The sequence below is a fragment of the Periplaneta americana genome, chromosome 17 (assembly GCF_040183065.1).
Source record: "Periplaneta americana isolate PAMFEO1 chromosome 17, P.americana_PAMFEO1_priV1, whole genome shotgun sequence".
NCBI lineage: Eukaryota > Metazoa > Arthropoda > Insecta > Blattodea > Blattidae > Periplaneta > Periplaneta americana.
Genome location: NC_091133.1, coordinates 7,444,278 through 7,470,969, shown reverse-complemented (window position 1 = coordinate 7,470,969; position 26,692 = coordinate 7,444,278). Strand labels below are relative to the sequence as shown.

At 35.6% G+C, this 26,692-nt stretch overlaps 1 protein-coding gene across 6 annotated transcripts in view; it reads left to right on the top strand.

Moving 5' to 3' along the window:
- LOC138693067 (zinc finger protein 345-like) overlaps window positions 1-26,692 on the top strand; it is a 54,305-nt gene that overhangs the window by 11,616 nt on the left and 15,997 nt on the right. For 2 of the 6 annotated variants that reach the window (XM_069816636.1, XM_069816635.1), the window contains exons 3-5: window positions 1,676-1,813; window positions 3,308-3,390; window positions 7,940-11,886. In XM_069816636.1, coding sequence (XP_069672737.1) covers window positions 1,676-1,813; window positions 3,308-3,390; window positions 7,940-9,332 — 1,614 coding nt within the window. In that variant the 3' untranslated portion in view covers window positions 9,333-11,886. Of the gene's footprint in view, window positions 1-1,675; window positions 1,814-3,307; window positions 3,391-7,939; window positions 11,887-17,492; window positions 17,989-18,141; window positions 18,267-21,816; window positions 21,957-22,345; window positions 22,490-24,756; window positions 24,840-26,692 lie in introns of those variants that run through there. The other 4 variants (XM_069816639.1, XM_069816640.1, XM_069816637.1 and 1 more) reach the window with 4 other exon arrangements.

The window sequence follows — 26,692 nt, the reverse complement described above, 5'->3', positions numbered from 1 at the left end:
AGGAATTAAATATCAGATGTATGTACCCGTCTAAATCTGATTACCCTGAATTCAAGGGAAGCATCACACCCCTCCATTGCTTACGGTACTTACTCCATGATAGATATCTCCATTTGTAGCCCAGTTTTGTCCACGCATTTCCAACGGTCTGTGATTCACGACCAAATATGGTAGTGAGCACTACCCCATCCGAATGCGTATGTCCGTTCTACATCCTGGAGAATCTCGCTCCCCAAACTGGGTTATTAAAAAGGCGAACTGGGTCGGATATTCGGAGTCCATATGATAACGGACTTGAAAGTGTGGACTCTGTAGTAGAGCACTTTTCAAATGGAGTTATAAAGTCTGCGCAATTGTTCTTCCCCCTGTCATCCTGCAGGCCAAAACGCTCTCTGTCCCTTGGTGGACGGATGCCTGCAGAGATGCATTCCGAGACCGAAAACTGTGAAAGCTTGATTTGCATAATACACGTCACTGTTCGTTAACAGAAAGCCACAATTTAAGTCACACAGAGTTAGTGTGCACTCAATGTTGGTTGCTTGATGGTTGTCAGCCCACTTTGACGTCTGTGGATATAGAGGGGAAAATTGGATCGGTGTCTGGTAGAGTTCCCAGGTAGCTCAGTTGGTAGAGCATTGGTACGTTAAACCAGAGGTTCTGGGTTCGATACCTGGCCCCGGAACAATTTTTCCCTCGAAATTATTCTATCTCCGTTGTCTATAACTTCAATTCATACTAGAATTAAGAAACTAATGGATAGAAACAGCAAGAAAAGTCTTACTAGCCTCGCTAAAACCTTAAAAATTCTCAGGTCAGTACAAAATAAAATGAAGCACGAAGGTTAACTTTTTCAATAACTTATAATTATTGCTGTGTTAATGTGCTGCATTTTTAAATCGGTAATATTAATTAGTGTTGGAACTAGAGTTAGAATTGACAGCTTCATATATTGTGGATAAAAAAAAACATTTTATGTTTTTGTGATGTGATAAGTGTTTTGCCGACATGTTGACCTCCTTCTGCTGCTTCTCGTGTTCAGCTGTCAGCTGACATCTGTGATGAGTTACAGTGCATGATCATTCTTTCCATGAACATTTCTTTTTCAATCCAACAATACATCAATAAAATTAATTTAATAATATAATGATCAGTATTATAAATTTGAAAGATTCTCGTGGTCAGAAATGCATGATATGTCAATAAAAATTACCATAAAATATTTAATGATGAAACTGCAGCATGCTACAAAATTTCAAGTGATTGATATATCGATATCACACCATCCTCATAGTGTACCAATAGTCTTTATAAGTCTTAAGATTGCGCCATTCTTAATAAATAATAGCTACCTATGTCAGTTAAATGTATGACCTTTAAAAAATTAGAAAGGTATTTACGAAAAAATAATTTATCGGGTTCTCGTCTTATGGATGCTGAAAACCACTGTATTTTGTATGAAAATCATTTCCAGAAAGAACACCCGATCTCTTATCAGCCATTTCCTGTGTGCCTTGAGGTCTAATTCCTATTCTACATTAAATTATCTTCTGTATTTTGTTGCCTGAGTTGGAGTTAGCCAATGACTGCCATGCAGAACCAGATTCGCGACTGTTACTCATCAATTCGTGTTTAAAATAGCTAATAAAATAATTCACGATGTCTTTTTGTTTTGTAGGAAGGGAATTTATCGCATCTGGAAGCGATGGGCATGAAGACAGAATACGTGGACCATAACTATGACATAAAAACAGAGATAAAGATTGAAGACACTCCAGTTCCTGTCAGCTTTCGTATGCTGAAAACTGAAGTTGATGTAAGTGGTTCACTGTCAATATATAGATATACCGGCAGTGCATTTAACATAATATATGAAAGCCATTAACAATTTGGAATAGTTCTAACGGTTTTCTTTCTTTCCAATATTAGCCTAGCTAAACTTAGACAGCTTTTATGTTTTGGCTTGATATAATAATAATAATAATAATAATAATAATAATAATAATAATAATAATAATAATTTATTTATTTTGTTGTACAACAGCCTGGGGCCAATAAAAGTTCAGCACAAGATAAAAGTTAGCACAAGAAATACAGTGAACTAGGAGTGCATACAAATAATTATTAAAATTAGAGACAACTAAAAATAAACAATAATGACAAAATGAATAGATAACTACAAAATACATGATACAGAAAAGCTGAAAAACAACACAAATGGATGAAATTGAAATGAATGTGATTTTGATGAGTATGCTTAATATAAGAATAACCAAACAACAAACTATACATTAAACGGATCTGAATTAATACAACATAAATTGGCAGCTTTGATGGATCTGGCAACTGGAGAGAGAGATTTCGGCTTATAGGTATAAAAATTTTTTTTAAATCTTAAACCATTCGAAGGAGCCCAAAGGTAGACATTGTTTATGAAGGATTCACAATCAATATCACCTTTAAGGCCTTATAAAAGAATAAGTAGTCAAGTTGAAGACGTCTGGCATAAAGGCTAGAAAAGTTAAAATAGATAGATGGATGGATGGCTGGATGAGTCGGTAAGTAGGATAGATAGAAATGAAATTATGGTTTATTTAACGATGCTCGCAACTGCAGAGGTTATAACAGCATCGCCGGTGTGCCGGGATTTTGTCCCGCAGGAGTTTTTTTTACATTCCAGTAAATCTACTGACATGGGCCTGTCGCATTTAAGCACACTTAAATGTCATCGACCTGGTTCGGGATCGAACCGCAACCTTGGGCATAGAAGGCCAACACTACACGAACTCGCTAACCAGGTCGACATCGCTCATATAACATGAGAAAAAAATATATATATGCATTGAAAAAATGGCAAACATTTTAATCAGTGGTTAATAATATTTTTTTTTAGTTTCACTAAGGGTGATATACGTAGTTAATTAAATGTTGCTTTAGAATTTAAAATAATGCATTTATTTAATAATTGCAAGGTATAAGAGTGCATATTATAGCAAAAGATCTGCACCTGGAATTTAATTCACATTTAGAAAATTGAGAAACAGATTATGAGTTAGGACCATTTTTCCTTTGAACAAGAAACTAATTAGTTGTCTTTTATACCACTGAATTCACTAAAACCTTTATATTCTGCTTTGTTACGTGAACAGAAGTAATATATGTTCTGTTTATTTGCATCAAATATTGTAAAAATTTGTGGTAATGCATTTTGCAGACCCTTTATGGTTCACATGCACATATTTTCAAGGTTGAAATTTATTCCAAAGTGCTCAATTAAATCTCTCTCCAATATTTAGTACTTTTTTTTCAGGAAGATTTGTTCAATGTGGGGAGAGTTCAACAGGAACAGAAAGTGGAAGTATCTTCAAAGGAGAATGAAGTGTTTCCTGAGAGGTGAGTGTAGTGTGTGGTTTGATTTTCTTGCAGTCTTTCACAGCTTCATTTAATGTTGACGAAGGACATAAATTTTATAATTTATGATAATGTATTGTATCTTCCATATTTATGTGGTTAATTATGTTGTTGCCTCAATATACTTTTGTACTTAAATTACATAGGATTTACTAACATTGTCATTACTATGACAAGTAACATATTGCAACACCTGTTATTATCTTCTACTTCATTATTCTGCTGTTCTTTGGGAATCATGGTCTCTTTTGACGTACATACATTAAACAGAGACAGGTATTGGGAAAAACTCGCTGGAAACCAGTGATATCATTGGTGACCAATCCTGTTTTCATTTATTATTAACAATAATTTTTCGAGGAAAGAAGCATACAGTGGGTGATCAAATTATTAGGGACACTTGGTAAAAGTAGGAATTTCATCTTCAAATTCACATAAAACACAAGTAATTTGGATTTTCTCAACTGGAAAAGCTTTACTACTCTAAATAGTGTTTTATAAACAATATTATTACACATTTAATTGTGTAATAATGAATATGAAATGAAATAAACAAGAAAACTAATATTTTGTCACACATCCCTTTGCAGCAATTACAGTTTTAACTCTGGCATACTAGAAATGCATTGGATACAATTGTTTTCAATTTCTTGGCCGTGATGCCACACATTGATAAGTTTTTCTATTAAAGATTGTTTAATTGTAACAATTTATGAATGAATTTGCCTCTTCCTTAGCTCCCAAATATTTTCAATCTGATTAAGGTCCGGAGAGTTACCAGGCCAATCCAGAACCCTAATTTTGTTGTTAGACAGGAATTTGATCACCTTATTTGCCTTGTGACAGGGCGCAGAGTCGTTCATGAACACAAAATCACCATCTGGAAACCATTCACGGACTTGTGAAAGAAGCCGTTCCTTCAGAACCTTTATGTATTGATATTGTCTCATCATTCCTGGAACAAAATACAGACGACCAGTTCCATGATCACTAATCGTTACTGCATGGTGCGTCCTCAGATTGCGGATAGAGGAGACGGCCTTCAGATATGAAGGATAGCAGCAAATATATTGAATAAGCACTTGTGGTCAGCCGATAAGAGATGGTCCTCCAGCTTGGGGGTTGCGCGAAGAGCTAGCAACCCATCACCGTAGAAGTCTGTTACGAATTCTCAACATAAGCCTGGGAATGGGACTGATTCTCTGGAACTACCATGGCAAAGGAATAAGGTTATAAGATTTGGTACTTGGAATGTCACAAGTCTATATAAAACAGGAGGGGTAACATTAGTAGAAACAGAACTAGCTACATATAGAATAGACCTTGTGGGAGTACAGGAGGTTAGATTAGATGGGAATGGCATATCAGAAATAGAAGATTACTGTATTATGGGGGGGGGGAAACAATAATCACTAATTAGGAATAGGATTCTTTATTCATAAAAGAATAAAATGAGCAGTAACAAAGGTTGTATTTATCAGTGACAGGTTATCGTATTTAGTACTAAATGGTAGATAGTGCCATATCGTATTTACATACTCACGCCCCTACAGAAGAGAAAGGTGACCAGATAAAAATAGAATAGAGTACGCCATTAAGAAAGTTCAGAATAACAAAGATGGTTTGGAATTGAACTAGTTACATCAGCTGCTTGTCTTTGTGGATGATGTGGATATGTTAAGAGAAACTTCGCCAACTGTTAGGGAAAACACGGGAAGTTTACCTGAGGCAACTAAAGAGATATGTTTGAAGTAAATTCCGAAAAGACAAAGTGTGTGATTATGTCTCGTGATCAGAACATAGTACGAAATGGAAATATAAATACTGGAAATTTATCCTTTGAAGAGCTGGAAAAATTCAAATACCTTGGAGCAACAGTAAGAAATATAAATGACACTCAGGAGGAAATTAAATGTAGAATAAATGTGGGAAATGCTTAATATTCGGTTGAGAAGCTTTTGTCATCCAATCTGCCATCAAAAAAGTTGAAAGCTAGAATTTATAAAACAGGTACATTATTACCGGTTGTTCTGTATGGTTGTGAAACTTGGACTCTGACTTTGAGAGAGGAACAGAGGTTAAGGATGTTTGAGAATAAGGTGCTTAAGAAAATATTTGGGGCTAAGCGGGATGAAGTTACAGGAGAATGGAGAAAGTTACACATCGCAAAACTGCACGCAATATTAATCTTCTCCTGATATAATTGGGAAGATTAAATCCAGACGTTTGAGTTGGGCAGGGCATGTGGCACATATGGGCAAAACCAGAAATGTTTATAGAATGTTAGTTGGGAGTCCAGAGGGAAAAAGACCTTTGGGGAGGCCGAGACGTAGATGGGAGGATAATATGAAACTTGATTGGAACGAGACGGGATATGATGGTGGAGACTGGATTAATCTTTCTGAGGGTAGGGACCGATGGCGGGCTTATGTGAGGGCAGCAATATATCTCCGGGTTCTCTGAAAGCCGTAAGTGGGGCCTATGTATGAGGAACCAATGGCTTATCTTGATCTTCAAACTTGACACCAAAATAACGTAAGTGTGCTGTATTCGCAAACTTGGAAATAGGTTTCCTACACACTTTAAGTGTGTACGCCCCACAATTGTAGGAAATACATCGTCATAATTCAAGCACGACCATTGTGAATTGGCATTCCTTTTTGATACTCGATCTTCAAAAATTAAAAGGTATGAGTTTTAATATATTATGTAGACCTATACATTCATAAATATGATATAATTAAAAACGAGAATTTTACAATATAGTTTATTATTACAACACAAACCTTTAGTATCAATACTTAATACAACACAGACATTTCAGAAACCAATAGTTGCTATGTAAAATTACAGTTCAAAACATGTAGCCACTCTCACAAAGCTTGCTTACTTGAACGTACGCAAAAACCCAAATTAGTAAACAGAACAACAATCTCCGATGCGCAACTGTCTATAAATATCAAGTTGAAAATTATGTAGGCCTAGTCCACTAAATCAGTGGTTCACAACCTTTTTTGAATGACGACACACGTTACTGAACGCCTACGATATCGCGACACACGTATTTGTTTTTATTAAAAATAATAATATAATAATAACAACAACCAGTGCTTTTGTTCTGGAGAGAAAGGTGGTGGAACTCTGTGTAGAATATTTTATAGCAGACGGGGAGATGATTACTGTTCATTGCACGGGAATTTTGTCGTTTTTAACCTCCTTTTCGTCCAACTAAAACTTTCGAGGTCTAAGCGGAATTCAAAGAAAAATAATATTAAAAACATAGTTATTCACACATATTTCGGTTTCATGGTGCGAAATGTAACAAAAAGGTGCCAGAATACCAGAGTGTTCTGTCAGAAAAGAGCACTAATAATTTCTATGTAGTGTCGGCCATCCAGTGTTGTAAATAGGTCGATGTTAACACGTAATCGAAAATTCTAAAAAAAAAAAAAATAATAATAATAAATAAATAAAAATAAAATAAAAAATAAGCAGCAACTTGAGTGGCATTAGAAAAAAACAAAGATATGTGTCAAAAAACTCAACCTGTCTATTTTTATTATCGTTTTTGGAAACTCACCTATTTAAATTAATGTGATCTGCGCTTGGTGGGTTGCACAGAGTTTCTCTGTATGTGGCCTTATGATTCACAGGCCAACACGTAAATCATCTTAAAAATGCAGCAGTCTGCTAATTTATTTAGAGTTCACTATTTCCATGGTAAAAAATTCTGATTGATTGACATAAGTATGACGTTAAAAACGGCAGTTCTAAATGTCTTTTTAGTTTATTTGCCACCATCGACTGATTTAAGAAAATATTTCCGCACATAAGACATTTGGGATTTTGTGTATATTCATCTTCACGCCACGTAAAACCATATTGCAAGTATTCAGCATTATAATATTTACGAAACGCAGTACTTTTTTGCGAATCCTGAAGGGAACTTTCGCTGACATTATTTGAATTAGTACTGCTGTCATCTAACCCAGAACTTAATTCAGATTGAATTAAAAATTTGTTCATAAAAAATCTAAATAAATCACCTTTGATGAAACAATCGCACTATCACGAGCTCACACATATATCTGAAACTGATTAATATGTTCTAACGATTCTAAGCTCTGTTTATTACTAAGTGGAAAGAGCAAATTAATTATTAAGCATTGTTGAAGGTGTTCACTTTCATTCGAATTATCGCTAGGCAGAAAAATTAAACTCAGCATTGTTGCAGTGTTCACGTTTCATTGTTAAGTCTGTCTCAAAATAAAATGTACCATATCAAAGACTTCGTTGTAAATAAAAAAAAATGCGTTGTAAAGAGACTTCCTGGATGACTTAAAATTTGTCTATTCAATGTCATTCTCTGAATCAGCGCCCAAAATAACACCAACAGGTCTAAAAATGACGAAACCAACAGACGTATTTACCTGTGTGTGTATGTGTGTGTGAGTGTATGTGTGCGTGTGTGTTTTTTTATCTGACGACATAGATTAGAGTGGACACCGATATATTTATGTATTCATTTCAGCATTGTGGATAATGTTAAGAAGAGAGTGTCACAAGAACGCGCCAGCATTGATCATGAAGAAGACAAATTAAGACAGTGTGGTAGCAACAGTCCAGACTGTTCAGACATTAGCGACATCAGCCGTAATGCTAGCAAGTGTAATATATGCAACGAGGCATTTGTAAGACCAGAACCTGTGAAACTTGGTACTCATATACAGACAAAAGAGTCAGACAAGTGCGATGTGTGTGGAAAGTGTTTCTCACGATTAGATCATACAACTCAACATACACGCAATCAATCAGCCGAAAGGCCATTCAAATGCGAAATGTGTGGAAAGTATTTGTCGAAATCGGCACATTTAAACGCACATTATCGCATACATAAAAGCGAAAGTTCTTTCAAATGCCAGGTGTGTGGATTGTGTCTATCAGATTCGTTATCTTTAAGTAGACATACGCGCATACACACAGACGAAAGGCCATTCAAATGTCACGTGTGTGGAAAGTGTTTTACAGCATCGATATATTTAAACAGACATACTCGCAGACACACAAGCGAAAGGCCTTTCGAATGCCAGGTGTGTGGAAAAAGTTTCTCTGCATCATCATATTTAATTAGACATGCACGCATACACACAGGCGAAAAGCCATTCGAATGTGAGGCGTGTGGAAAGAATTTCTTAAGTTGGGGACACTTAAAAGAACATTCACGCATTCACACCGGCGAAAAACCTTTCAAATGCGGTACATGTGGAAAGTGTTTCTCTGCGTCAGGAAATTTAAGCAAACATACACGCGTACACAAAGTTGAAAAGTTATTCAAATGTGAGGTGTGTGGAAAGTGTTTCTCAGCATCGATATATTTAAAAAGACATACTCGCATACATACAGGGGAAAAGCCATTCAAATGCCAGGTGTGTGGAAAATGTTTCTCAGCGTCGTCGAATTTAATTAAACATGCACGAATACACACATGCGAAAAGCCATACAAATGCGAGGTGTGTGGAAAGAATTACTCAAGTTCGGGACACTTAAAGGAACATGCGCGCATTCACACAGGCGAAAAGCCTTTCAAGTGCAGGGTGTGTGGGAAGTGTTTCTCAGCATCGAGGGACTTAAACAGACATTCTCGCGTGCACACAGGCGAAAGACCATTCAAATGCCAGGTTTGTGGAAAAGGTTTTTCAGCGTCGTCAGATTTAAGCAGACATGCACGCATGCACACAGGGGTTAAGCCATTCAAATGTGAGGTGTGTCTAAAGCATTTCTCAAGTTTGGGACACTTAAAGGAACATGGACGCATTCACACAGGCGAAAGACCTTTCAAATGCGAGGTGTGCGGAAAGTGTTTCTCAGCATCGACGAACTTAAACAAACATGCACGCATACACATCGTCGAAAGGTTACTTTAATGCGAAGACTGCGCAAAGTTTTTCTGAGCATCGTCAGTCCCTTTCCACTCGACAGGCGGGAGCGCCCCGACATTTAAAAAATCATGTTTATTTAGCGTGTTGGTCAGACCCCGCCGAACTTTTATTTCGTAGTAACTCGTTTGTCGGGGCTCACACTGCAATATTTCTTTTACTGGCACTTTATGCTGTCTTTCGCAAACGAAAGGAACTACGTCAGTATTATTTTTCCATTCTCTTCAAGTTTCTCGGGTTTTTATCTGAACCTACATACTGTGTGTATGTCAACAAGGAAGATGGCGAACCTGGCGAACAACAAGAAGACTATATTAGATATTATTGACATTAGTGAGAGTGATACGGAAAGTAATTACAATGGCGATAGTAATAATCATGATCCAGGTAGGGAAGTAGAAGATGTAGATGATGATTCTAACAACACGAGTCCACACCTGTGGAGTAACGGTCAGCGCGTCTGGCCGCGAATCCCGGTCGGGCCAAGTTACCTGGTTGAGGTTTTTTCCGGGGTTTTCCCTCAACCCAATACGAGCAAATGCTGGGTAACTTTCGGTGCTGGACCCCGGACTCATTTCACGGCATTATCATCTTCATTTCATTTAGATGCTAAATAACCCAGAAGTTGATACAGCGTCGTAAAATAACCCAATAAAAAAAACAACACGAATGACGATAAGGTCATCTCACCGACATGTATTATCTTGTATGGAAGGCGACAGATGAGATAGAAATGTTTTGTTCACACGGTAAAAATAAGGCTTCATTTTCTGCGTTTATGACAAACGTTTAATGGAACAGTCAATGGAATGTACCAAAACAGGAAAATGAAGTTAAAAATAAAATAGTACGAAAAACTTCGATATACAGTTATTATTGCTAATTAATAATTATTCAATATTTGATTTACCACATATATAATATGATAGGTCCATACATAGTGTTCCGCCTATATATTGCGACAATGTAGAAACGTTTTACAAAATATTATTGATATAACAATAGATTAATAACAATATTAGTACAGGGATAACGTCACAGAAAATATAATAAAGCGAATAATCATGCTGCACAACTGTTACAGACGCAAAGATTGATACACTAATTATTAGAGATTATTATTATTATTATTATTATTATTATTATTATTATTATTATTATTACTACTACTACTACTACTACTACTACTACTACTACTACTACTACTACTACTACTACTACTACTAGAAAACTTGATACAGTTCTTGCATTGTCGTGATTGTGTTCTCCGTTTATAATAATTACATTTACATCCAATAACATCTATCAGATGTGGCAAAAACAAAATCAATCCTGTGTGGAAAAAAAAAAAAAGATTTACCTGCAACATTTATATTACATTTTAAAGCAAGTTTTGTAGTTGTACTATGGAGAGGTTAGTTAAACACTGCAAAGTTTTGAAATGATAAACATCTATGATGTTACTACACAGTTAATCACTGTATCAAGAACGAATGTCTAACTCTCTGCTTATAACGTTCGAGGATTTATCGCTCGTGACAATTTTACCCATCATGCATGTGCGCTACCTATCGGATATGCTATGAACTACTTAGCGCTCGAGTGAAAACATCCGATGCAGACCTCTGATGGTCACCCTTCTGCAGAAGGTTCGGATAAATACAGATTGCAACCGGACTTTGTAAAATTCAATTTTATAGCGCAGAGTTGATATAAAGGACCTAATCCTACTCCTAATGAGGTAAGAGAGTTTTTATGCTATTTTTCACTCCCAACCTGATCAAAAAATTTACGAAAAATACCAGTGGATATGCTAAGGAGCAAATACAGAAATCCACACAACTGAAGGAAAGATCTGTTTGGAGAGACTGGGTGGATGTTACAAGTAAAGAAGTATGGACATTTTTAAGTGTCATATTGTATATGGGTATGCACCCGAAATCTGATCTTCAGGATTATTTCACTGAAAACTGGACTCAGAATTGTTCATTTTATAGGGACATGTTTAGCAGAGAGAGATTTTTTCAAATTTTTTGGATACTTCATGCCGGACCAATAACCAGAAGGGCTGCTTCTACTATAAAAACAAGGGGTTCAACGATGAAGGATATGATCCAGTATCTAGATGGTAAATTTAGAGAGTATTACATTCCAGAGCAGAACATTTGTATTGATGAGAGTACAATTGGATTCAAAGGGAGAGTTTCTTTGAAATGTTTCAATCCATTGAAACCCACAAAATGGGACATGAGAATTTACGTATTGGCTGACAGTGTCGCATTTTATATAGTGGGTATTCAACCTTCTTTTGGCTCACAGACTGTACAAAAGCCATTTACGTGTAGACTAGATTTGCATTTGTGTGACAAACTGATAAATGCTACTGCAAATGGTAGAGGTTACCATCTCTACGTCGATAGATTTTATACAGGATGTGATCTTGTAGTAGAATTATGGAATAGGTGGTACCATTTCACGGGTACTATTATCAAAAAAGGAAAGGTTTGTCTGATGCACTTTCCAAGAAGAAACTGAAACTAAAGCATACCGGAAGGACGATAAAATACTTGCTGTCGCTTGGGAAGACAAGCGAAATGTGGTGATGCTGAGTACGTGGTATAAAAACAGCACTCAGCAATTGAAAAGGAAAGCAAACAGTGACGTAGAACAGCAGATAGAAAAGCCTACAGTCATAATATGACTACAACAATCGCATGGATGGCTTAAGATACCCATTAGATTTACTTTAAATGTTAATTTAAGTGATCGTGCTTCATTTAATTTATGATGCTCCTGTTATTAATATTATTATTATTATTATTATTATTATTAATTTACTATTAATTGCGTTTATTATTAATTGTGATTATTGAATGTAATTAGTTACCACTGCCACCGGGTATATACCTATTTGTAGTGTGAATAAATATACATACATAGTCTGTAAAGATCTTTTATTAAATCTCTGCCTCTGTGCAATGTCACAGTTTGATTTTATCGGGAAGAGGAATAGAAAAAAATTGTAATGTTTCTTAATTCTGGCACATCCGGTGACGCTGATATAACCTCTGCAGTTGCGAGCGTCGTTAAATAAAACATAACATTTAACATTTCTTAATACTATGCTAAAAAGCATGGGATTTCTGTGGAAGAGATTTCAGGATCGAAGACTAATTCGTGAACGACCGAACATTGTTGATTGGCGTTGCGTGAATATCACAAAAGTTACACGATTTAGAGCAGCATAAAGACAAATGAGTAGCTTAATATCAAAGACGGACATCTGACCTCAATCGAAATTTAGATAGCTGTGGTTTTTTATACAATTTTTCATGCTCTTTCCAGTTATAGTGAAACCATATGCAAACTCTAACACTACATTTGTAAAATAAATTGTGTTAAATATTACAAAGAACACTGTGAATTTAAAAATTACCTCTAGATCAAAACTATGGAGATGACAGATGCCCGTCTTTGATATTAAACTACTCAAATATTTTATCTATATGAGTCTTGGATAGACATTGATTAGACTTTCCAAAAATAGTGGCAGAAAGGAAAAAATGTTAGAAGGAAATAAGTCCAAAAGGCTTATAATAGTAGATATAGGTTCCGAAACTGGATTTCTTGATGGTAGTCTCATTTATAAAGATGGGTCTACTACTAGTGGCTACCACCGAGATATGATTGAGGGAGCGAGTGGCTCCAAACTTGACAACTGCCTCTGTAAGAGTGCAAGTCTACTATGAACGAAATAATTCGATTGAGTGGAGATGATGGAAGTGCTTGTGATGATGGCGGTGGAGTTAGTGGAATGAAAGTGCTAGTGCTAGTGATAACTCTGCCGTAGGAGTGAAAAACACACTGCTTTAAGTGAAAGTAATAACATTTATATATGTTATACTGTGTGTATACATACGAGTGTATACATATTTGGGTTGTACTCTAAGCAGTAATATGAATTGTCAGGAAGTCAAAAGGATAGCAATGGCAAAATAAGCTTTTAATAGAAAAAGGAGAAGAAACTAGTGAAGTGCTTTGTGTGGAGTGTGGCATTGTATAAGACGGAAACATGGATATTACGACGAAATGAAGATAAGAGACTAGAAGCTTTTGAAATATGGGTATGGAGAACAATGGAGTGTGTGAAATGTACAAACTAAGTAATAAATGAAGCTGTGCTGTAAAGACTAGGTGAAGAAATAATAATGCTGAAACTGATCAGGAAGAGGAAAAGGAATTGACTGTGTCACTGACTAAGAAGAAACTGCCTACTGAGAGATGCATTGAAAGGAATAGTGAACTGAAGAAAAGTTCGATGCAGAATAACGTATCAGATGATATATGGATATTAAGATACATGGATCATATGCAGAGACTAAGAGGAAGACAGAAAATAGGAAAGATTTGAGCTTGCTAGGTTTGCATTGAAAGACCTGTCCTTGGACAGAAAAATATTAATGTAAAAATGGCATTTGTTTGCTGATTCACACAATATTCAAATTGAGGAGTCTATGTCTATATTTGTATTTAAATTGCATGTAGTGCAGCCGTGTTCTCATCGGAATTCCAAAATATTTGTGCTGCGGATATAACATCTCGCTTATCACGATTACGTCATAATCAGGACTTTAGGAGTCTAGCTCGCTACTCTTAAGGGAACAAGGTAGTATGAACAACTAGCTGTCGCACATTGCAGAAAGAAAATTTCTATTACAAAGTTCTCAATGAATTTGCATGTAAATTTTACCGTATATACACAATGCCTAGAAGATTATTTTTCTTTTTAGTTTGCCTTGCTATTTATTGTATTTGATTTTATAAAAATTATTATGTGATAAAAAATTATCGAAATTTTTATCTAAAACATTGGTATCTTCATGTACGTTTTTCTCAGAAGTGATGTGCAGTACAGGATTAAATTTTTTTGTACATGTTCATTATATACTTTTTTTACTTTTTCTGCCACAAATAAGTTGTTAGGACTGCCAGTTTCGGAGAAATAAATTTATTCACATTTAGTAAATTAGAAACCATTATTGCTCTAATTTTTCCAATGGTAATGTGTCACTAAAAACCAAAATTATCATTATATTCTTATGTCTTAGGGCGGATAAATTTCAAAACTATATATGAAAGAAGTGTGCAAAATTTCAGACTTTTAGCTCCAATAGTTCCTGACAAAAAGGAACATATGTGTCAAAAAATTTAGATTTCAGAGAAATGGGTTTAAACTTAGTGACAACAAATTGTACGTCACATCGATGCATTCCAGGATCATAATCACCTGCTTCTTCACAAGCCGACTCTTTCTGATTCTCAGCAATCCTTCTTGTGTTCCTGGCTTCCTTCGTGGATGACTGGGCAGGTCGCTGTGCATGATAAACCCATTCGTTGTCGATGCGGCCCTACAATAATTTTACTCGTAATACAAGTCGTTGAATTACGCTGTTCTAAGTGCATAAATCCACAAACAATATGAATATAGCTTGTTGTAAGTAAGCAGATCTATAGAAGTACTGGTGCAGACTTCTGTGGTTATTGTTTCTTCCCTGTTGAAGTACTGTAATTATAGTAGGAGCCAGCGATTTTGGCAGACGAATTTTTTTAATCTGAACTCTAGAGCGAGTTACTCACCGACGCAAAGTTGGCTGTTATCTCTGCAGCAAGCAAACTGAAGCTGGAATGAGTAGGACATAAGAGTATACATACAGGCTCGAGATCTGAGTGCACTTAGACATCCACTTTTAAAAACTATGTACATATAGCTGAACTATAGAACTACAGTAATCTATAATGTGTGCATGTACGTATATGGAAAGAGACAATGGAGGGGAGTTGCAATATACAGACACTGTGAATTTTTTGGGCCTTATCTTTGATTATAACTTAACGTGGGAGGCGCATATACGTGATTTGTGAAGGGGTTGCAAAAATTCGTTAAATGTTTTACGTCTTTTGTCAGGTGTTCGCCTGGGTGAAGACCGCATAGTGCTTTTGCGTTTTTATCGTGCTCTTATCCGGTCAAAGCTGGATTATGGCTGTTTTATTTATGGCTCAGCAAATAAATCCAAGTTACGTCCCTTAGACACTATCCATCTTCATGGGATACGATTCGCTACAGCGGCCTTCCGAACGTGTCGGATAGAGAGCCTGTATTGCGAAGAGTGGGAGCCATCACTCTATCGGCGACGTAATGTCTTGTTGTGCTCCTATGCTGTTAAGCTCCGCTCACAGCCCGAGCACAATTCTTATGACTCCATATACCATCTGTCTCTTTATGGCCGATACAGTGAAAATCTACGGAGACTTCGTCCAGCAGGTGTGCGGTTTCGTGAACTGCTCTCTGAGCTGGACATCCGCCTGCCAACAGTTCGCACACTGGAATATACGACCACTCCACCGTGGATTATGCGACGTCCCATGTTTGATGTAAGTCTGAGCCGAAGTTTTAAGAATTTTACATCAGCTTTTATTTATAGACATTTTTGGTGAACTTTTATCACAATTTCCAAATTATTCATTACTTTTTACTGATGGATCCCAAGTAAAGGATTGTGTTGGTTGTTCCTTTGTTGCAAATGGACAGATATTTAAATATAAGTTGAGCCAGTACACTAGTGTTTTTACCGCAAAACTATATTCTATTTAAAGAGGTATATTGTTTTTAATTAGACAACCCCCTGGAAGATTCCTTATCTGCTCCGACTCTTTAAGCGCCATTCAGTCCCTGCAGCGTTTGAATTCTGATGACCCGCTTGTGTTGAGAACCCAGGATCTTTTCTACACTCTCCTAATCTCTGATTATGAGATTGGAGTAGTGTGGAGTTCGGGTCATGTCGGCATTCCTGGAAACGAGTCAGCGGATGCTGCAGCAAGGGATGGTGCTATGAATGGATCTGAGGTGTATTGGCGTGAGAGGTGGCAAGATATTCAAAATTACCTGAAACATACGTAGTGGTGGCAATGGGAAGGAGAATGGTCTGCACAAGAGGGAAATAAATTATGAAGAATAAAGAATACTGTTCTCATTTGGGATTCGTCCACAAGAACGTCATGACACGAAGAAGTTTTACTCACCCGGTTGAGGATTGGCCACTGTCATGTGACGCATAGCCATTTCCTACGTGGCGAGCCTCTGCTGCCATGTTCCACTTAAGGTGGAACATATTCTATTGCATTGTACAAAATATGACCGTGTTCGTCGACAATATGGAATTCGGCCGACTCTACGTGACGCTCTTGGAAACGATTTTAATTGTATAAATGCAGTTCTGAGATTTTTTATCGAATATAGGACTTGACAGGTTGATTAATATTTTTTACTGACCTTTTTGCTTATCCTCCAGACCTTTTACATCCGCATTTTCAATTTGTTGTTTAGTATATGATTTTAACAATCTCGACATTTCGACTTTTTACATCCGAGCATGTCAGAAATGTAACAGATAATTTATTCCTGGTGGCATTTGTTTTATTATTTTATTGTTTCTTTTTAAATACGAGCGTAGGTCTCGGAACTACTCATTTTTATGATTTTTATGCATAACCTTGTTGAAACTGCATTCGTTTACCTCGTTTTAACCGTGACCACGTTTTTTTTTTTAGTTCTTTTAAGTATTCTGTTTAATGTATTGTGTTTCTGTTTTGTGAAGGATTTTAGATAAGGGCGCAAATAGCCATAGTATTTGATACGCCCTTTTTAAACCTCACTATCTATCTATCTATCTATCTATCTATCTATCTATCTATCTATCTATCTATCTATCTATCTATCTATCTATCTATCTATCTATCTATCTATCTATCTATCTATCTATCTATCTACCTACCTACCTACCTACCTACCTACCTACCTACCTACCTACCTACCTATCCATCCATCTACATGATTATTATATAAGATGTATGTGCAGAGACCCAAAGTATAGTACAATATACCTGCATTTATGCTCTGTAACCTGCAGAATTTTTTCAGCATTTTTCCTCATGTCAGTTACTTTTTTTTTTAATGTAGAATTATATTGAACTTAAAAAATAAAACAACAAATGCTTCAGGACTCAGGAGGAGAGGAATTTTGCCTCTTTTTCTGCTCTTTCGGATCACTGTGCTATCCTTCGAAAAATATTTACGGCATGTTGTTGCAGGTGTAAGAAGTCGTCGCCGAAAAGCTGTCATGTGCTACTAGTTTATGCGGGACATCCTTCTTCTAGTGTTGATAATTTAAATGTAATTACACATTAGAATCGTCGGAGTTAAGATGCTGTGAAGATCATGTGTTTTATATAATACTTAAACTCGTGTTTCGCTATTTGAAATGCCGATTCTTCTTCCTCACCAAGGAAATATGAAATATTGTTAACTATTTCGAAGACAGCAAAATCATCTCGTAAGTACACCAAACTGAGTAACCCAGAGTTGAAGACAAGATAGGGAAAATTAATCAGACAAGACACTGGATGGAACAGTGGAGACTGAAGATCCGAGCTTAGCCTTTAAGTTTAAGAATGTATTTTTTGTTTTGCATGTTATTTAAGTTAGTATTAATTTGTTAAGTTTATTTATATTATATTGTATGTTATGTCATTTTTCTTGTGTACTGACGACGCCATGAATGCTTATAATTCCATTGGCTAATAAAGATCTAATCTAATGTAATCACTCATCAGTGGTGAGGTATCCTTGGTCGAAGTGCTCCCCTAGGTGCACCTTGTAGCAACTGATTCTGTAATTCTGTTATTTATATCTTTGTTTAATTCTTTTAGTCGGTCTGGATTGTCCGTTGTCACGTCACACTTGATCGCAGTAGAAACTGTTCATTTTCTTGAACCGTGTATTCTACATTGTGAACGGGAAAGTGAGTTAAACGCTAATCAAATTGTGGTTCATTTTAATTTTAATACTTCATGAAGTTCGTGGAGGTAAGTTCGTATCTGTAAATATTGCCGCTTTTTTGTCTTTAGTAAAATTGTTATTCGAATCTTATTTGTTTATCCTCCTATTGTGCGGTTACAGGCATTCATTACTATTATTCTCATGCTAACTTCGTAAGACGAATGTGTTACTTATAGATTATAGCACAGTCTACTATATACAGTCGCGAAGCTCAATATGTAGTAAAAATGCAAACATGGGTAGTTGCCCACCACTAGGATCGCTACTATCGCCTCATCATCGCAGATCTCTCTCCTAGTAGGCGACAAAATATGTTACATATGTTACACTTTCGTTGTGTTCTTTTGGAAAAATTAACACCTTCCGTCCATCTTATTGAAATATTAAATGCATAAAGTTAATTTATTATTTTAATGAAGTATATTAAATTCCACCATAAACTCGAAGATACCTGCAACAAATAGGTTAATATTAGTTTTGTTTGTGCAAAACGAACTGAAATTTACTATAATCGCTTCACTCATTCAAGATTATAGCGATAATTAACTATAAAACCAATAAATATTAATTTGCATTTTCCTTTACAACAATAATAATAATGGAAATATGAATTAATGGAGTAACTTATGTGTACCGGTACTTGTAGTGTAGACTTACGTAATCACACCAGAATTGGAAATAAAACGTGATCAATAAATTTTATTGTAACAGACTTTTTCTACGTCTCTAGTAAAGTAACAAATAAAAATAACAACAAAATTAACAGCTATAATTAAAAACATATCCTGTGAAAAATAAGTAGGCCTAAGCAATAATAATCCCACCAGAATTGAAAATAAAACGTGATCAATAAATTTCATTGAAACAAACTTAATTTTTCTACGTCTCTAGTAAAATATTATTATTCCAATTATTGTATTTTAGCCATTAACATTTTCATTACAACCAATAACGAACATTTCACAAGCATCAATGTGAAATACGCAACGAGCTAGCACTCGATGGAAATACGACACAGTCCAAAGTCGACCGTGGACAGTCTATTGTTTCTAGTTGTTAATCGTTTGGAGCGCTTTATCACGAGATTTGCAAAAAATCACTCAAGCTTCGCGACTGTATATAGTAGACTGTGATTATAGTTTACACCACTTGAGGGCACGGCTTGTAGAAATGACAAATTGAATATTTGAATTTAGTTAATAGGAATTTCTTTCTCAAAGCAGTGTGATCCGTTGTAAAAACTTGTATACAAAATGTAGTCCACAGAAAATTATTATTTTTCGTGCCTGAACAAATGTATCCTACCGGTAAAATTATGGAGTGGCTCGCGACAGAAAGAATTTGGCTGTGAAATTATAACTGCGAATACGCTGACTTCTCATGCAGTGTCAGCGTGATCCTTAGCTGGATTTATTTTCGCATGCACATTCCAGATCAAACCAAGAAGTTGCTTTTGTACTGCGGTTACACATCTTGGTGAAAACGTAATACGGCGAACGCCAGTAGGGGAAGTTATCCCCACCCGCGCTTCTCGGCACTTCGGTCGCCTGCTCTCTCTCTCTCTCTCTCTCTCTCTCTCTACTGTCTCTCTCTACTATCTCTCCCGCTTCGATGGATCACTGGATTACACAACAGCATAGAACCAAATTGGGACGCATTAGACATGTACTACACAATGCAACACAGCCCACCACATGTATTAACACAACACAACACAATACAATGTAATGTGGAACCAAGTTCCACTCCTCACTGAACGACTAACACGATGTGCAACTTCACTCCCCTGCCCAAAACAATGTCAATGCACACCATCAGTAGCATCGCTTTTCGGCGCTAATTTCATATTTTTCCCACAGGTTGGACACTCGTAATGACTAGCAAGTAGTCCATGCTCCTCACAGTACCTTACCGTATCCGCCTTCAAATTCTCCCTGCACAATTTGAGGAAGAAGTACATGTCTTCGGTACGACTCATCACTACACGTGGTTCCGTCTGTACACGAACCTGGACACGGACACAGTGAAGCTCCACCAGCGCGCGTTAACACTTACGCCACTCCCTCTACGCGAGACTGGAAACTGATGTGGAATTCAGATCTCGCTATTACACTTTCGACTTGATTTTGCGTAGAGTCGTAAGTTTGAGAGATGAAGTTTAGGAGTACATCATGCTCCAACACCAAACTAACGACACACATTGCATTTCTGCAATACGTTATGGCAGTTCCCTTAAACATAATAGTACAGTAAGCAATGAGCCTATAATGAAGGTAATTAAGAAGCGAGTATGGATATTTATGAAACGAGCGCAAGCGAGTTTCATAATTTTCATACGAGCTTCTTAATTACCATTATAGGCGAGTTTCATACGACTTTTTATGCTCGACCATATTTCTAACTTGATATTATTAATTTTCTTTGTATCTGACCTTGACCAATGTCCCGTATGTTGTGAGATTTGCGCAGACGCGAAAGTATTGATTTTTTCCGAGGAACAGATGTCCACATTGACCTTGCTAGGCCATAAGAACCTACAGAGATAACATTCAAATTAAATTAGACATTGAAAAACGAGATGACAAATTGAATTTATTTGAATATTATTTACAATTAACGCTAATTATTATAGTAACAGAACATAACCTTCTGCGACAGTATTGGATTTCCAGCCTCCGTGACTTTTCGCTAATTCTCTTTCGATTGCATATCCGAGAATAATCGATACTTGCGGTTTTATAACGGTAGAAAGCTGACCTGTCATTGGCTGAACAGTTGTAACCTGAGTCGTCACTGGCTGAAAGACCTGACCTTTAATGAGTAGGTGTACTTTAATGACATGCATTAAAGGTCTGCTACCAGGTGTATAATTACTACATTTCGGCATGGTCGAGCATAAATAGATTTATTTTCCCTTCTACCCCCAATTAGCCTCTGTAGCCGAGAGGTCTAAAGCGTGACCTAAAAGCGTGCGTGCGTGTAGCGTTTAGTTACGAACTTACTCGGATCGAATCTTACCCTCTGCGAAGTCATAAGAAAGAAAAAAAAAAGAGACATGAAGCAAGGAACGGAGAAGGAGAGGCTGGAGAAAGAGAGACAGGACGAAGTTCCTCTTTTGCTTGGTAGATGTCGCATTTAGTCTTTTTGTTCCACTTTCCTCCACTAGATGCCACCCCACCCTAAACACCTATTTCCACTCTTTGTGAGCTTGTAGGGGAAAAGTATAAAGGGGTCGTGGGCGGAGCTTAGCGTTCACCGTATTACGTTTTCACCCACATCTTGCATGTACTAAAGTTAGGTTTGGTTAGTTTAGGTTTTATTAACCTTGTTCACTCATGCGTCATATTTCAAATAAGAAGTCTGCCATAATTTGGTATTATTATACATATTGCGTCTGATTTTAATTTTATTTCGACAGTTTCTAATACTAGCAGGTAACGAATTCCAGGGTCTTTGCAGGACTAATGTGAAAGAGAATGAGTACACGGAATTATCATGTGAATTAGATCATAGCAACTTGTAATGAAATTTTCTCAACTCAGTTTCTATAAATCACCTATCAAAGTTATTTTTCAGTTGTGATGGATTTAATGAAGATGGAACCTGAGGATGATCCTTTAGAGATGGATTTAATCAAGATGGAACCTGGGGATGATTCTTTAGACTTTAAACGGGACAACATATACAAATTAGAAGAGAATAAGGCTTCATCAGAGGTAAAGCGAAAAGTGTCCCTGTTTTTTTATTTGTTTGTCTAAAAGTGTCAGAGATACATATCTCTGTTATTGTTTTGAGTAATGATTAATAAAATATCATACTCGAAAACACATTTGCACACAAGGTGTAGAATATAAATCAGATTCTTGTACATACATCAGAGTATGTAAATTATTTACACAAGAAACACCTGGCCCATTATCAGTGATTGCCTCTGTCCATAAGATCTTGTTCCCTTTTTGCCTTCATTTGTCTTATCTAACTTGTTGCCTGTGTTGAGAGAGACGGCCATTAACGGCCATGCAAAACCAGATTGACGGCCATTACAAGTGAAGTCAGTTTTAAAACAGCGAAATAAAATCATTGATTTAGTAATTTCGCTGTGTAGGACTGGAATTTATCGCATCTAGAAGAGACGTGCATGAAGACAGAATACGTGGACGACAGTTACGAAATCAAATCAGAGAAGACAGTCAAATCAGAAGAAGTTGAAGTGCCTACGACCTTTGCATTCGTGAAATGTGAAGTTGATGTAAGTTGTTCACTATCAGTATACAGATATAATCTACAGGTATTGCATTTTTAATTATGCCAAAACCATTAACATTGTGCAATATTAACTGTTTTCTTGTTTCCAATAGCTTCTAAACTTGGATGGCTTTAATTTTTAGATTTGAAATAAAATAATAATTCGCAAGTTAACAGAGAATTACTTCAAATGTATGAAGAAATTTTCTGTGCCTTGCGACAGAATTTAATTTTAACTTTACAAAATTGTTCCTTTCGTCTACTGGTCTAGCAATACTATCACAGACATCCATCTGTAGGTTCAAACTGATCTATAGGTTTATTCAAAACTTACAAGAAATATGGAAGTTCTGTAACTGTGTTAAGAAGTAAGTTTATATAAAAATAATACTAATAATACAGCTTTGTTTATAAGAGAGTTGGGTTTCTTTTGTCAAACAAATCTGTGAAATACGCCACATTGTTGAGCAGCGAATCTGCTGTCCCATCGCAACTTGAGTCATAGTACATATTCCACATTCAGAATATTCTTTTATAAGTTTCTGTACTTAGAGTTATAAAATCAGGATTAACATTGTTTAGTACGGACTTCGATCTGCCATAACTTTCTTTATCTCTCGCAAAACTGGATTCTTAATATTTTGCAAGCTTTCACGATGACGACAAATTTCACGTTCCAGCCCTCAATCCATTTCGAGATGTGAATCTTCGCAGTCCACTGGCATTATCAGTATTATATATTATTTCATAGATACACTGAATAAGACCATAAGGAAACACCTATGTTTTCTGCTCTCTTATCACTTAAGGTGGAACATATTCTATTGCATTGTACAAAATATGACCGTGTTCGTCGACAATATGGAATTCGGCCTACTCTACGTGACGCTCTTGGAAACGATTTTAATTGTAGAAATGCAGTTCTGAGATAAGAGAGTGTGCATTTTGAGGAAATACAACTTTCAGCAGTCATACATACAGTAAAATTGATTAATATGTCAGTAAATAAATATTAACCTTCGATTTGCATCAAATATTGTAGCAAATTCAGGTTACGTATTTTGCAGGATAATTACTAGAGCCCGGCCGGATGTTTGGCAAAATGCCTATTTTACTGGGTGAAAGTAAATCTTTATTTGCATGCATATAAATGTGATTTGGAGTAAATCAAAGTGATAAGGCCAATTTTTGTTTTGCCTATTTTGCCTTTTTAAGGTGTTGTTTAGTAATAAATGCCTTTTGTGTCTTTTTAAAGCAATATTTCTTGTTTATTTGCAATTTTCTAATTAATTGTAACGTGTATGAAATTTAAATATTTGAAACAATTACTAACTTTACTAACAATAATAAATAAAAATAATTCATTTCATTGCTTAATCTGCTAATAATCGTGCTTTAATACTATTGATGTAATATGAATATTGATCGACAATTCACAGATACAAATATAATATTGTAATGTATTCACGATACCAACAATTAGCTTTATAATTTTAAATATTTAGCTCTTTGTCATAGAAGTTGTCACGTAGCATTTTCAATTGTTTCCTTTCATATTTTCAAATCTTAGTGTTACAATTTTGTTCTACACGTGTTTATTATTGTAGGACAAAGAAATTTGAGTGAGGAACAGTCAGCTATTGTCGTGTGATAGAAGGTATAAAATCGGTTAGCTAGAATGCCTAAATTCAGTAAACCATTGGAAAGTAAACTTCATGCTTACGTTAGTAAATTTGGTGCCCATTGTTTTCAACCGACGAACAGTTTTGTTATGTAAGGTTTGTGAAAAGACAATCACGAAAAAAAAAAAAAAAGTATTTTATAAGTCAATATGTTTCACCTGTGAAGTAAATATATGAGTTATGTTGGTATAATTTAAATTTATTGCCAGAATATATTATGCCTTAAAATTTATACCTTTTTGAAAGATTATTATGCCTTTTTTTACATTTGTACTGCCTTTTTTTATGCCTGCCTATTTTAATTGTTATAAATGCCTTAACATGCTGGCTCTAATAGAATTACATATCTCATGCACATATATTCAACTTGAAACTTGATTACAGTGTGTTTGAATACAGGCAAATACAGGACATAATACATGAAGGATGTATTTCAAGACAGTATTGGGGAACCAGTTCGATTTTATATGGAAGTCATTACAGCTTTACTGAAAAATGAGATTGGAACTATTAGGTTTGAATGTTAGGTCCCTGACAGGAAACCGATGCGCAAGATGGTCATGTCTTCATTATTTGCTCACTTTTCCAGGAAGATGTGTTCGATGTGGACAGAGTTCAGCAGGAACACAAAGTGGAAGTATCTTCAAAGGAGGATGAATTGTTTCCTGAGAGGTGAGTGTACTGTGCTGTATATTTTCAAGTGTGCCACCCACTGCAATCAATACACTTTTATTTTCGCTTCTGAATCGCGTATTGAGGTCACTAATATTCCCATCAGTTTGTCCTTGACCTTACATCCAGTGTGGGAACATGGCTCCCGTTTCCTTAATTTCAGGTCTACGCAACAGGTACCATCATGTAATATTTTAACAAAATCATGGTGCAGGAAACAGAATTGGAGACGGCTACAAGGGAGAAGTCTTTTATAACAATTAAAACATATCAAACATTTGCCTGGCCATCTTGTATTTTCGATCATATATAGATTATTCTTGGAATAAAATGTTCTCTGTGTGTGTGTGTGTGTGCGTGCGTGCGTGCGCGTTTGTGTGTGTGCGCCCTACAATTGGGAATTGAGTATACACCCGGTGGCAGTGATATATAATATACAATAATACCATTACAATTATACAGTAACTAGTGGCTTGTGCAGCAAATGCTGCAAACTAAGTTCATTAGACGTTCAAATAAACATTTTTCAGATTTATTTTCAATGAAGAATACCAGACATTCTGAAAGTTATTTGCTTCCATAACAATGAAAGATACTCTCTCTTGAGCCAATATTGAAGAGAACCATGCATATAAATATCTACACCACACCGCCCAACCCCACTTGATTAACAATTATAAAAATAATAGATTTTTAATAATATTATTATCTTACGTAAGTTTTATAGCGTTCAGTAACATATACTATATATACTATATAGCCGCCACTCAGTAAAATATAGAAATCAAAATCTAATTTAATTTATTTTCTACATCTACTTACAGTATATAACCCCAAAACGTTTCACTTTCATATCATCAATATAGCATTAATATGTATAATTAATGAAAAATAGTCACATCATGGCATTAACTACAATAATATTTCATTTCTAATGGTAATAATGTCATCAAACCACCTCAAGTTTTGTAGTTTTTAATATCCAATACACATCTGTACCCAGAAAATTACACACCACAGAATCGAACCTGTAAATTATTTTTAGTAAGTTACGTTTTTAATAACGAATTTAATTTGAGCTCTAAATATGTCAGCATTCTTGCCTTCGTGTAATATTGTTTACTGTAGTGTGTGTGTTTTGTTTTATTCTGAAATGCAACATGGCCGACTTGATGCTCGCTTTGCTTCTCCTGAATGCAATTGTCTAGTTCTCAAAACTGACGACAGATGGATTTTGGAAAATAGGAAAATTATGTTGAAAAATTGACATTTCACTGAAAACTACTATTTTTCCGAAAAACTTTGAGTTCCAAGCTTCAAAATGAGGGATCATTTATTAAAATCCGTTCAGCAGTTTTCCCGCAATTTCCATTACTAGTTCAAATTATATATATATATATATATATATATATATATAGATTACAGCAATAAAAGAAATAAAAATAAAATAAATCTAAATTTATTTCTAACTGTAAATAAATAGATGCAATAAACCTAGGGCTATAAATAAAGACTATTCTATAATAACGCCTACAATAAGCAATAGTAAACCTAACTTATAAGTACTTCTATTTCACCCAACTAATACCAATTTACATAATTAAATTACATATCACCTTAATTAATTACAAATCAACATAATTATATACCATCTTAATTAATATCATATCACCTTAACTTATTTACATATCAACTAAATTACATATGATCTTAATTAATTACATATCAACTTAATTAATTACATGACACAACTTAGATAATTACACTGCACCTACAATTACATTTTCAGTCTAATCTTCTCAACCTTTCCTTAAATGTGTTGACTTTGAGAGAACCATCCTGAAAGATTACCG